Source organism: Electrona antarctica, assembly GCF_951216825.1.
Source record: "Electrona antarctica genome assembly, chromosome: 6".
NCBI lineage: Eukaryota > Metazoa > Chordata > Actinopteri > Myctophiformes > Myctophidae > Electrona > Electrona antarctica.
The window spans coordinates 42,815,306-42,827,429 of NC_136811.1; the positions used below are offsets into that span (position 1 = coordinate 42,815,306).

A 12,124-nucleotide genomic window follows, 5' to 3' on the forward strand; every position below is an offset into this window, starting at 1 on the left:
GGAGTGGACCGGAGGGAGGAGGTATAGTGGTTGTTGTATCAGTCGGGGCAGGAACGACCGACAGTCTCGTGGTGGTGTGTACGCGGCGGGCCGTGCATGTGTTTTAAGTATATTTGCGCGGTGCACCCCCCTGCTCTCAACCCCCACACCCCCACACCGTCACCCCCCCCTCGCCTGAAACTGCCATCCTAGTGCCATTAAGCTGTTGTCCTCCCGAGGACTGCCGTTTAGCAGCCATTAGAGGAGAATACTGCTCCCTGGTGGCAGATACAGATCATGCCCTCTGACATGGACGGCAGCACTGAGGGCTGCATGCTAGGAGGGAGAGAGAGAGAGAGAGAGAGAGAGAGAGAGACTGACTACAGGCATAGTTCTAGTTCATTCTCACAGCAACTAGAGATAGCTGGTGGGCCTGAGCTGATGTGAGGTTCAGTGCTCTCAGATGCACAGATCTGTACGAGGAATATTATGTCATTCTAGTGTCTTCAGTGCTATATACCACATACACTATATATGCATAAAAAAGAAACCGTGGTGAAAACAATAAATTGTAAAAATGAACAACAATAAAAGTGAACTGCCATTCGTGGTCGTGGATATATAACCCCCCGCGACAAAGGCTTTTGAAGAAAAGGGAATAAGAAAAGTGCGGTGGGAGGGGAGCGCATTATATTCTCCTGCACACCTATCTATCAAAACCTGAGCCAGCCTGACATTCAGCGCATTCTTTCCCTCACTCACTCCCTCACTCCCTCACTCACTCACTCACTCACTCTCTCTCTGGTGTGTGACAGAAAGCAGAGATGTCAGGGAACAGGTTCTCGGTGAGCTCAGGGCCGTCACGTCTCTGCGTTCCTGGTGACTGATGAGAGGCAGAGTGACGGGCAGCTGCAGTCTTTTCGCAGCCCGCAGGCCTGCCTGGCATTAACGTCATGTGCCATGTTCTCAGAGGGAGCCTGTCACTCAAGCTGTCAGTGCCGCAGACAGAGAGACAGACGGCATAGGCGCGCCAACATGAAAGAGACTGGCAGAGTAGCGCCGGTGTTCCCCAGGTGGGCTTCTGTAGTCGGAAGGGGCGAGCCGCCCGCTTTCCCCCGGCAGCGCAGGCGGCTTGGCTTTCAGCTCGCGTGGCCACACACGGACATCAAGGCGACACGCAGCCACGGCCCGGCATCAAAGTCAAAGCCTTCATAAAAGTGTCACGTATAACACCAAGGCTGTGTAGCTTGTGGACTCGCCTGTTTTGGCCGCTTCAGGATGAATGATAATAATTCCTTCTGCAGGTATAGCTGAGGTTTAGATATTCTGGGACAGTGAGCCACAGATGTCTGGGACTTCTAGGTTTGTGGAGGGATAAACTAGCATTCTGTCAACATTCATTGTTTTGTGAACCTGCAGATCAAACATGTGGAGCTATTCAGCTCCAAAACATCTATGAGTCTTACTAGCCCAGCTACAGTAGGAGCCCCCTAGTGTGTGTGCTCCCCCTCACACCGTCATGGACATTTGCTGAAAGGTGATGCCAGAGGAAAGGTCACCAAGTTTGTCCCAGAATTGTCCTACTACATTATGACTCACATATGTTGTGTGGAAGGTTTATATTTGTTTTCAGGGTGCAAGTAAAAAATAAATTACGAAGATGTGACTGATACATCGAAACGTTTTTTTTTACTTGCACCCTGATCATAAAATAAGGGCTTAAACTGTCTGAGTGCCTCCTTTCCATCCTGTAACCTGTCCTGCCTCTGAGATGCACCAGACTGGCCTGCCATAGGCTAGAGGCCTCTGAGATGCACCAGACTGGCCTGCCATAGACTAGAGGCTGCCTCTGAGATGCACCAGACTGGCCTGCCATAGGCTAGAGGCCTCTGAGATGCACCCGACTATGGCCTGCCATAGTCTAGAGGCCTCTGAGATGCACCAGACTGGCCTGCCATAGGCTAGAGGCCTCTGAGATGCACCAGACTATGGCCTGCCATAGGCTAGCCTCTGAGATGCACCAGACTATGGCCTGCCATAGGATAGAGGTGCGGTTGGAACTCCCTTCTGTTTATATTTGTTATATTATTTCAAAAGATTCAAAAACAATCTCCCTGTGAATCCTATAAGTAATACTGGTCTCTATTGACCTTATGCAGACCGCGGCCATCTTCCCATTAAGTTAATGGCAGGGTGGCAACTATAGCCGACTATAACTATAGCACATACATCCAGACAGAAAAGTCCCATCTGCCTCGGGCTCCATAAAAAAAAATATATATAGATTTTGTTTATAATAATTCTGTTCTGTCTGTTTGTGTAGTTATCTATTATGAAGATGGTACTGACTGCCGTTTCACTAAAATGTATGCTAATCAGTCGGGCCGGGCTTATATATTCAGGCCCGTTGAGAACTCTTAACACAAACACACAAAGCTGAGCATAGGAGGGGCCGGCGCCCCTCAAAAACAGATGAGATGGAGTCAGTAGATCCCATTTTGCGTGTCTTTATTGTGGACATGACATTACATGTTTTTGAAATGATGTACAAAAGTGTAACAGAAGTGAGAATGGCTCAGACGAGGTAGAGCTTTCACACCGGCTGCCCGGCCTGAGAACCACACAGTATAAAAACGTCCAAAACAAAACAAACCCAGAATAATAAATCATTTTCTTTTTTTATAACGAACAACACTCCCGACTGCCCCCTTTCCTCTGATCATTTTGAAGTGATAATAAATACCAAATACATTTGGAATAATAATAATGTCTTCTAAGGTAAATTAACCATGAGATTCATATAACAAATAAAAAGCCAACAGACACAAATAATACAACTTAAAGAGGCTTCATAAAATAAAAAACCCAAACAAAGAGGAGATAACAACAGCAACCGGCCTCTCTCTGGGAGGACATCCATGACTAGCTATACAGACCAAAATCCTACACTTTAAGCAAAGAGAAAGACAAAAGAAGAATCTGGTGTGAATGAAGCACTGCCGCACCTAAATAGCATAGTCAAACTGTTCCATGCGGGAAACCTGTCTAACAAGCAGTGGCGTGTAACCACATCACGTCCCCCAATCATATTCAAAACAAACAAAACAAATTAAATAAAATCATGATGGATATCTATGGAATCGTAATAATACACTGCAGAATCCAGAGTGTGGATTTAAATTAGAAACACTGAAGGTTCTTACAGTGTAACAAAAAAGAAAGCCTATAAAAGCCAGAGATGACGTTCAACTGGGTTAACGGGCACGGGTTAATAAAGACATTCACACTGAAAACCTTGGGCCTAATTTTACACTGCTCTGTCATACGATACAAATAGCAGTCCTTAGTTACAAGCTCACAACTTGAGCTTGTAGATCTGCTATTTTCGGCACGGGACACCATTGTACGACTAAGTATAAATCAGGCTTTAAGCTACAAATGGACAAAATGAGAAGAGAACAGCAGAGCGAGTGTTAAAGCAGAAAAACCTAGTCTAAGTGCACTAGTAATGCCTTTTGGTATCTAACGCTGTATATAAAGGGTTTGGAGTACATCATGTACACTTTATGTTACACACACTCGTTCCCGCTCAATCTGTTCATAGTTTCATTCTTTTTTTCTTCTTCCTAAGTCACACTTCGGAGTACAAATTAATAATCGAGGAGTTAATCTTAAAGGGAAAATTCTGTACAATATTGGTATTAGTACTAGTACACACTACTCGGTAGGCTAGAGTAACCATTTCAAGTATTCTTACTATCCCCCCCCCACCCACCCACACCTTCGGCATGTACACATTTAGTGTATAAGGTCTATTCAAGCACACAGTACACACAGTGTGCGGAACCCTAATATGACCCAGTGGTTCAGTAACCATTTAATAATGTGTTTGTGTAAAAACTGCGGAGGTCTCAAAATAGACGGGAAGTACGGTATCTCCGTTTGCTTTATTTATCCTTGCGTTGTTATTATTATTATTATTATGACCCATTTCTGAATGTTTAGAATCGACACGTACAAAATATGCCTCCACAGTTTCCCATGTCGCGGCACTCGGGACTTCAGCCTTGTTTTAGTTGGTGTGTACAGTGTGTACTTATATCAGTCACTGACGGGCAAGGCATGACAATCTCCGAGGCCCTTGAAAAAGGACCCACACACACGCGCGCACACACACACACACACACACACACACACACGAAATCCCTCAAAATGATAGTATACGGGAATGGCTATTGTTCCACACTTCATACTGTGTAGCAGCCAAATATCTAAATAAGCTTTCATTCCAGAGGAGGTACAGTAGCCCATAGTAGAGAAAGCATGTCGATGAAGGCTGGATTATACAAGGATTTTTAATCAACCTTTCTTATGCAGACATTTAGCAGAATGCGTCACACACACACACACACACACTTCCACGAGTGGACACATGCACTCACGTATGAACACACAATCACGTATACACACAAGCTCGTTCTTTCTCTCTCCCTTTGCACGCACGCACGCACACACATACCCTGCAAGGGCTGTAATAGGCTTCAAAACAACATCTCTATCTCCTGGATTCCCTGAAATCTCTTGAAGCCTGACCTCTGGTCCTCTTGGCGCTACGTGTCTGTCTGTCTCTCTGTCTGCTCTCTCCTCCTCACTCTTATCCTCGCAGGAATCATTTTCGAAATCGCACTAAAAGTCAACGAAGTGAAGCCAACCCACATCTGTGCCGGGGACTCGGCCGTGTGGAAGCAGACGGCGTGCGGTTTGCCAAACGCAGGTGCGATCGAAGCCGACGCCGGCGTAACCGAACGAACAGTCAAACATCACGTCTTGCTGCTGAAAGCGCAGCGCTTTCCCCACATGCTTTCAAGTCACTCTAATAATTTGAGGTTGGAGGAGGTGTCTGGAGGACGCTCCATCAGGAGGAGGAGGTGTCTGGAGGACGCTCCATCAGGAGGAGGAGGTGTCTGGAGGACGCTCCATCAGGAGGAGGTGTCTGGAGGACGCTCCATCAGGAGGAGGTGTCTGGAGGACGCTCCATCAGGAGGAGGTGTCTGGAGGAGGTGTCTTGGAGGAGGTGTCTGGAGGAGGTGTCTGGAGGAGGTGTCTGGAGGACGCTCCATCAGGAGCACAAAAAAAGGGATGAAAAAAATAATAATCTGTGTCCTTTCATTCCCTTTCCTCTTAACCCATTTAGGACTGACGCCGATTTTTTTTAAAAACAGTCTTCTAAATCCTAAAGGTTTTTATAAAAACCTATGTTTCTATGTCAGTGGTGCTCAAACTATTTCATGTCAAGGACCCTGTATGTAATAGGCCACCGACCCCATCTGTAAATACAGTATGTTGTTCCAGGGACCCTCCCAGAAGCAAAGATTTGAGTTAAAAACGTTCGCTCTGAAACATTATCTTCAAAGATTTGCGCCACATTTTCACAATTTTCCAAAAATAGCAGACCTACAAGCTCTGCTATGTTTCAATAGCTAAAGTATAACATAATGCTTAAAACACCAAAAGGGGTTCCCGTCCTGAATGGGTTAAATGGACAATAATTGAATGACCGTTAAAACCACACGCTCATTTATATCGGCCATTAAAAACGCACACTCTTTTTAATGAGCACTAAAGCGAACACCCAACAACCCCCTCCTCCATTAGCTCTGTCTCTATCCATCTCTCTCTCCCCTGGTCTTCCCATTGGAACTTTTTTCTGTCTCTCTATCGCTCTTGCTCAGTTCTTCGCCTATCGCTCTTTCTCTCCCATTTGCACTCTTTCTATACCTTTCTTTTCTTCACTCTCCCTCCCTCTCTCTCTTCTCTCTCTCTCTCTATCCATCTCTGTCTCTCTATCTCTGTCTCTCTCTCCTTCTTTCTCATGGTCCGCCTGACAGCCTCAGACTACAGAGAACAAGCATCTACTGCAGCTACTCATGTTACACTGGCGGCGGAGCGGCGAGGAAAGAGCTTAACATGTGTGCACGTGCACACACACACACACACGCACACACACACACACGTGCGCGCGAACACACGTCTTCATCTTCAGCTCGGCTCGTCGGCTCTATTCAGTGAAGAGCTGAGAGTCCAGAGGAAGCGGGCTCCTCCTCCTTCTGTCAAGAGTGTGCGTGCAAACGTAAGAGAAGCTCTTTCTGTCCCGTCATGGCGGTGCACGTCGTCAGAGGGCCTGCATCCTGTGAGCAGCACACAAACTATTATTAAGTAATCACAGGATGAAGCAGGGGGGAGGGGGGGTGTAGGTGCAGGGGTCCTGCCATGCCGCGGTCCTCAAGATTTAAAAACTAGCAGAGTTCAAAACGTCTCAATCTTTTCAAAAATAAAATAAAATAAAGATTCCATGTCTTCTCTTGCTTAAAAACCAAAACATCCAAATCATGGGAAACCCTCGTCACGGCGGTCAAAGCTCATATCTGTAAAAAGTCGACCATTAAAGGGGTTTACTGGTGAAGCCTCTCCCGTTAAGACCTGACAGTGGTGTTTCTGAGTGGTGCTTTTCAGTGGTAGTTCAGTGGTGTGTGGTGTTGTTGTTGTGCTGTGGAGTGGGATGGTCCTCGACTAGCGACCCCGCACTCTGCTCCGGAGGGTCTACTGTGGTCGCTGCGGGTGTCGTCGGTAGGTTTTTGTTGTTGTTGTTGTTGTAGCGGTGGTGGTGGTAGGGTCCAGTCCCCGTGCTCGGGGGGGCCCAGGGAGTGTGACAGCTCTCCGCTGCTCTCTGGGTACTGGTCGTTGTCGAAAGGCAAATGGTGGACGCTCTGGACGTGGGTCTTTAGGTTCCCTTTCTGAGAGGCTCGGTACGGGCAGAGGCGGCAGCAGAATGGTCTCTCCCCTGAGGGAACACAAACATTGCACAATAGTTGAATGGTCGGACCGGGGGGGGGGGGGTGGTGTCATGAGGTGACCTCACGTAGGGTGCGGCGGCATGCGGTGAGAGGACAGGGCTCTCTCTGAGAGAGAGAGAGAGAGAGAGAGAGAGAGGGCATCAAGGGGACGGCAAACCAACAAAAATGATGCACAGCCACTGAAACAGAACCATATAGCCACAGACAGCACACAGGATGACAGTCAGATACACAGTCAAATATTCAATGGTAATTCAATACTGGGCCCAAAAATCTCCCAGACAGACACTTGGGGAAGTGTAGCTACTATTTGGCCTAATTTTTTCATAATCCGAATTGAATTATTGATAGGATTTGACTGGGTAGGACTACAAGGGATGACAAGAGAAGGCATAACCACTTAAACTCTATACACGGTTAGTTAGCCAGAGTCCCCCAGGGGTCAATACTAGGCCCCCTATACTTCCCCCCCCTTTACAATAAGAATATACGCCACAAATAGGCAATCTACAAGCTTTAGCTACTGTACGAGCTTGTATTTTTGGCAATGGTTCACCCCAGAATACGGGCGCTAGGGTAGGCCTACATGTGGTTAACATTTAACTGGCCCTGCTTCGGACATTAACTGTCGCGATGATCCTACCCTGACCTAAAAGAACGAACTACTACTGCTGTATTCCTCTTGACTTCTTCCTGTGAGAGAGGACTGACATCTGGACCAAAAAGAGTGGCCTCACTGTCCGACGCTATACATCCAGTCCTGCTTTCCTCTCCCCTTCTCTCAATCAGCCCCCCCCCCCCCCCCCCCCCACACACACACACACACACACACACACACACACACACATGCAGACGCACACACACGCATGACGCACACACCACGCACACTCTACACTCTGCGCTCTCTTCTAATTAGACTGACCTACAATGGCACAGACACCTCAACATAAATAAGCAACACACACCTGAACAAAACAAATGAGATTGCCATTTAATTGCACCTAATTATCATTTTGATAAATGGAAGAATATCAAAGTGGGAAAACAAATGACTCCCCGTGCCCCCCCACCCCCCACCCCGCCCCTCTCCCCGATGAAGACACAGCCAAATGTGGCTGTTATAATACATCATCAGAGCAACAACAGAGGGGACAGGGTGAGAGAGGGAGGGAGAGAGAGAGAAATAAAAAACAGGAAGGCAAAAAAAAAAAAGACATAATTAATCACGCAAATCTAAAAGCAGCCGGAAAGACGGGCGGGGTGAGACGTGAGAGGAAAGCGCACACCTCTATGCCAGCGTCCTGCGAGGGAGAAGATGGCAGCCAGAGGAACGGGAGGGGAGTGGGCAGGCGGGCGGGCGGGCAGGCAAGGATGGGAGGGGACTGGTGCACTAACCCATTAAGACCCGATTCTACAAATGTTTCTATATTTCACATCTCAAATATGTTGTTCCAGGGACCCCCAGAAGCAAAGATTTGCGTTAAAACCGCTCGCTTTTGAAAGAATACATATTCAAAGATTTGCATACAGTTTTCAGGATTTTTCAAAAATAGCAGATCTACAAGCTCGTAGCGCGGCACTCGGTGCCGTGCTACGAGATTGTAGATCTGCTATTTTTCAACAGCTAAAGTTTAAAATAATGGTTAAAAGACACAGATGCGTTCCCGGTCCTGATGGGCTAAATTACACTAAAGGTTATCGTCACCGTAAAGCAGCACCAACACTACATCTAATTGGACCCCTACGCTGTTCCTGCTCCCATCATTCATCGCCAGTGGTAAATCTGAGTGCATACGCACGAGCGCGCGCATGTGCGTGCGTGCATCTTGCGCGCGTGATTAATTAAGATGGAAGTGCGCCGCGCAGACCTGGCTCTCTCCGAATGTCAAAAGCAGAAGAGATTTACTCCTCCCTCGCTCGCTCTCTCTCTCTCTCTATGTCTGCCTCGATGTCCCTCTATCTCTCTCCCTCCGTCTCTCCCTTTGTCTGTGAAAACTTTTCCACCCCCCCCCCACCAGACATGTCGCTGGTTTATGGGAAGCCCATTGCTCATACCAAGGGGGGGGGGGACACCTGAGGGACGAAGCGGCGAAGACGACAGCATGCAGCGGCCATTTTGCTGCTCTGTGAGTTAGGCACAACGAGGCGACGGGGGGGGTGACGGAGGGCCTTGTTGCCGGCTCAAACTTTACACTGGGGGGGTGGGGGTGGGGGGGAACAAGGAAGCAGAAGCAAGCAAAGCTAATATATAGGGTGGGTGGTGTGGGTGGGGGGGGAGAGAAAAGAAATGCATTCGTCATGAGGAGGTGTGACAAAGAGACGTCATGCAACGGGAATGGAGAACACAGCAACACACACACACACACACACACACACACACACATGCAAGGACAGCGATGGGACACCCCAGTGGTTAGCCGTGGTGGGACATACTTGTTTGGGTGCGTCGGTAGCGGTGGTGTGAGCGTCAGTACCTCTGTGGAGTCCGTTAAAATCAAACCCAACTGTGGGGGGGAGAAGGAATGGAAGGAGGAAGGGAGGGAGGGAGAGAGAGAGAGGGATGGAGGGAGGGAGGGAAGGAAGACAGGGAGTGGGGTGGGGGTGGAGAGGGAGGGAAAGGGATTCGGTTAAAAAAGCCGAGATGAGAGATCTCTGACCGCCACAACAAGCATCTTTTTTTTTCTTTTCTTTTCTTATTCTTTAAAACACCAGCAGCGCACGGGAGGCATGTGCCACCAGCGCCCAACCTCACAGAGAGGAGATGATGATGATGATGATGATGATGATGATGGAACGTGGTGGTGGCGAGCCAGTGATTTAATATGACGCATGTTAATGGAGGCCTCGGGGTGGCTGCCCTTTCTTGTGTGTGTGTACGTCCATGTTGAAGACAACCGCTGGTGACAACATTAATTACAGCTTCGCTGGTGTTTGTGTTGCGTGTGTGTGTGTGTGTGTGTGTGTGTGCGTGCGTGTGCGTGTTTTGCACGTGTGCGTGTGCGTGCGCATGCATATGTGTGCATGCGTGATTATGTGTGTGTGTGTGTGTGTGTGTGTGTGTGTGTGTGTGTTTTGCATGTGTGCGTGTGCGTGCGCATGCGTATGTGTGCATGCGTGAGTGTGTGTGCGGGTGTGTGTTTTGTGTGCCTCTGCATCATTTACCATTTGGCCTCTGTCACTTAGAATCACTGGTTGTGTCACTTGTCATTCACACTCTCCATAAAGAAGCTACTTATGTGACTGTCTACTGTGATCACTGCTTACTACGCTGATGGACATGCAGGAGAGGAGAGAGGAGAGGAGAGGAGAGGAGAGGAGAGGAGAGGAGAGGAGACAGTGGGATGTCTAAATCGAGGCTGTTTAGTGAATGGCGTCCGGATGCATGCAAATGGATTCATAATGTTGGCATGGACAAAATGCCGTCACGCTTCATTAGGATGCGCAATTCCATCTCTCTAATTGACATGTGATTAATAATGTATACAATTTGTCACAGGTCAGTATCGCAAGCAAATCATGTTTCACTTTTATAATGTAGAGACAGCTGCCAGACCCGGGCCCAGGGTGGGGTGGGGTGGGGTGGGGTGCAGGACTGCCTGGCTGTCACACTCAAGTGAACAGAAAGATCTAGTTTTGATTTATTTTGGGGGGAAATGCCGATATTATGTGTATAAAAATGTATGGTTGATTTTATTTAGATAATGAAATGTTGCTGGGCATGTGAATGTGGAGGGATATTAATGGGTTGTTATCCCATCCATATCTGAAATATGCATGAGTAATATTGTGTGTGTGTGTGTGTGTGTGTGTGTGTGTGTGTGTGTGTGTGTGTGTGTTACCTGTATGGGACCTCATGTGTGTTCTCAGGTGACTGGGTTGACTGAAGCTCTTGCCGCACTCGTGGCAGACGTACTGTCCTTGTCGCATCAGAGAGCGCAGCATTCCTATATATACACGCACGCACACACACACACACACACACACACACACACACAGGGAGGGAGAAGGACACACACATTAATATCGTTTTGTACAATAATTTAGATCTGTGTGTGAGCAGATTGGCTGCCGGTGATAACTAAATGCCAGCCATAGCGGCCAGCACAACGTGTTCCATAACGTGGTCCATGTTTCACAGACTCTATAGAGACTCTAGAGACAGACCTATAGCCAACCACTGACATCATGTCACCTCTATAACTACAGACACACCACTGACATCATGTCACCTCTATAACTACAGACACACCACTGACATCATGTCACCTCTGTAACTACAGACACACCACTGACATCATGTCACCTCTGTAACTACAGACACCACTGGCATCATGTCACCTCTATAACTACAGACACACCACTGGCATCATGTCACCTCTGTAACTACAGACACACCACTGACATCATGTCACCTCCTTAACTACAGACACACCACTGGCATCATGTCACCTCTATAACTACAGACACACCACTGACATCATGTCACCTCTATAACTACAGACACACCACTGACATCATGTCACCTCTATAACTACAGACAGACCACTGGCATAATGTCACCTCCATAACTACAGACACACCACTGACATCATGTCACCTCTATAACTACAGACACACCACTGACATCATGTCACCTCTATAACTACAGACAGACCACTGGCATAATGTCACCTGCATAACTACAGACACACCACTGACATCATGTCACCTCTATAACTACAGACACACCACTGACATCATGTCACCTCTAACTACAGACACACCACTGACATCATGTCACCTCTATAACTACAGACACACCACTGGCATCATGTCACCTCTATAACTACAGACACACCACTGACATCATGTCACCTCTATAACTACAGACACACCACTGGCATCATGTCACCTCTATAACTACAGACACACCACTGACATCATGTCACCTCCATAACTACAGACACCACTGGCATCATGTCACCTCTATAACTACAGACACACCACTGACATCATGTCACCTCTATAACTACAGACACACCACTGACATCATGTCACCTCTATAACTACAGACAAACCACTGACATCATGTCACCTCTATAACTACAGACACACCACTGACATCATGTCACCTCCATAACTACAGACACCACTGGCATCATGTCACCTCTATAACTACAGACACACCACTGACATCATGTCACCTCTATAACTACAGACACACCACTGACATCATGTCACCTCTATAACTACAGACAAACCACTGGCATAATGTCACCTCTATAACTACAGACAAACCACTGGCATCATGT

The 12,124-nt window shown here is 47.5% G+C and overlaps 1 protein-coding gene and 1 long non-coding RNA gene across 2 annotated transcripts in view; one reads left to right on the forward strand and one right to left on the reverse strand.

Annotated features, from left to right (window-relative positions):
• Positions 1 to 4,793: 4,793 nt before the first annotated feature.
• Positions 4,794 to 5,188, forward strand: LOC306924527. Its single transcript, XR_013790174.1, has 2 exons — positions 4,794 to 4,875; positions 5,080 to 5,188. It is a non-coding gene; the product is annotated as an uncharacterized lncRNA (long non-coding RNA).
• A 234-nt stretch (positions 5,189 to 5,422) lies between these two features.
• The window catches only part of LOC306924526 (zinc finger protein 516-like), a 57,247-nt gene continuing 50,545 nt past the window's right edge, over positions 5,423 to 12,124 (reverse strand). The window contains 2 exon segments of the mRNA XM_079503077.1: positions 5,423 to 6,820; positions 10,673 to 10,777. Coding sequence (XP_079359203.1) covers positions 6,489 to 6,820; positions 10,673 to 10,777 — 437 coding nt within the window. The 3' untranslated portion in view covers positions 5,423 to 6,488.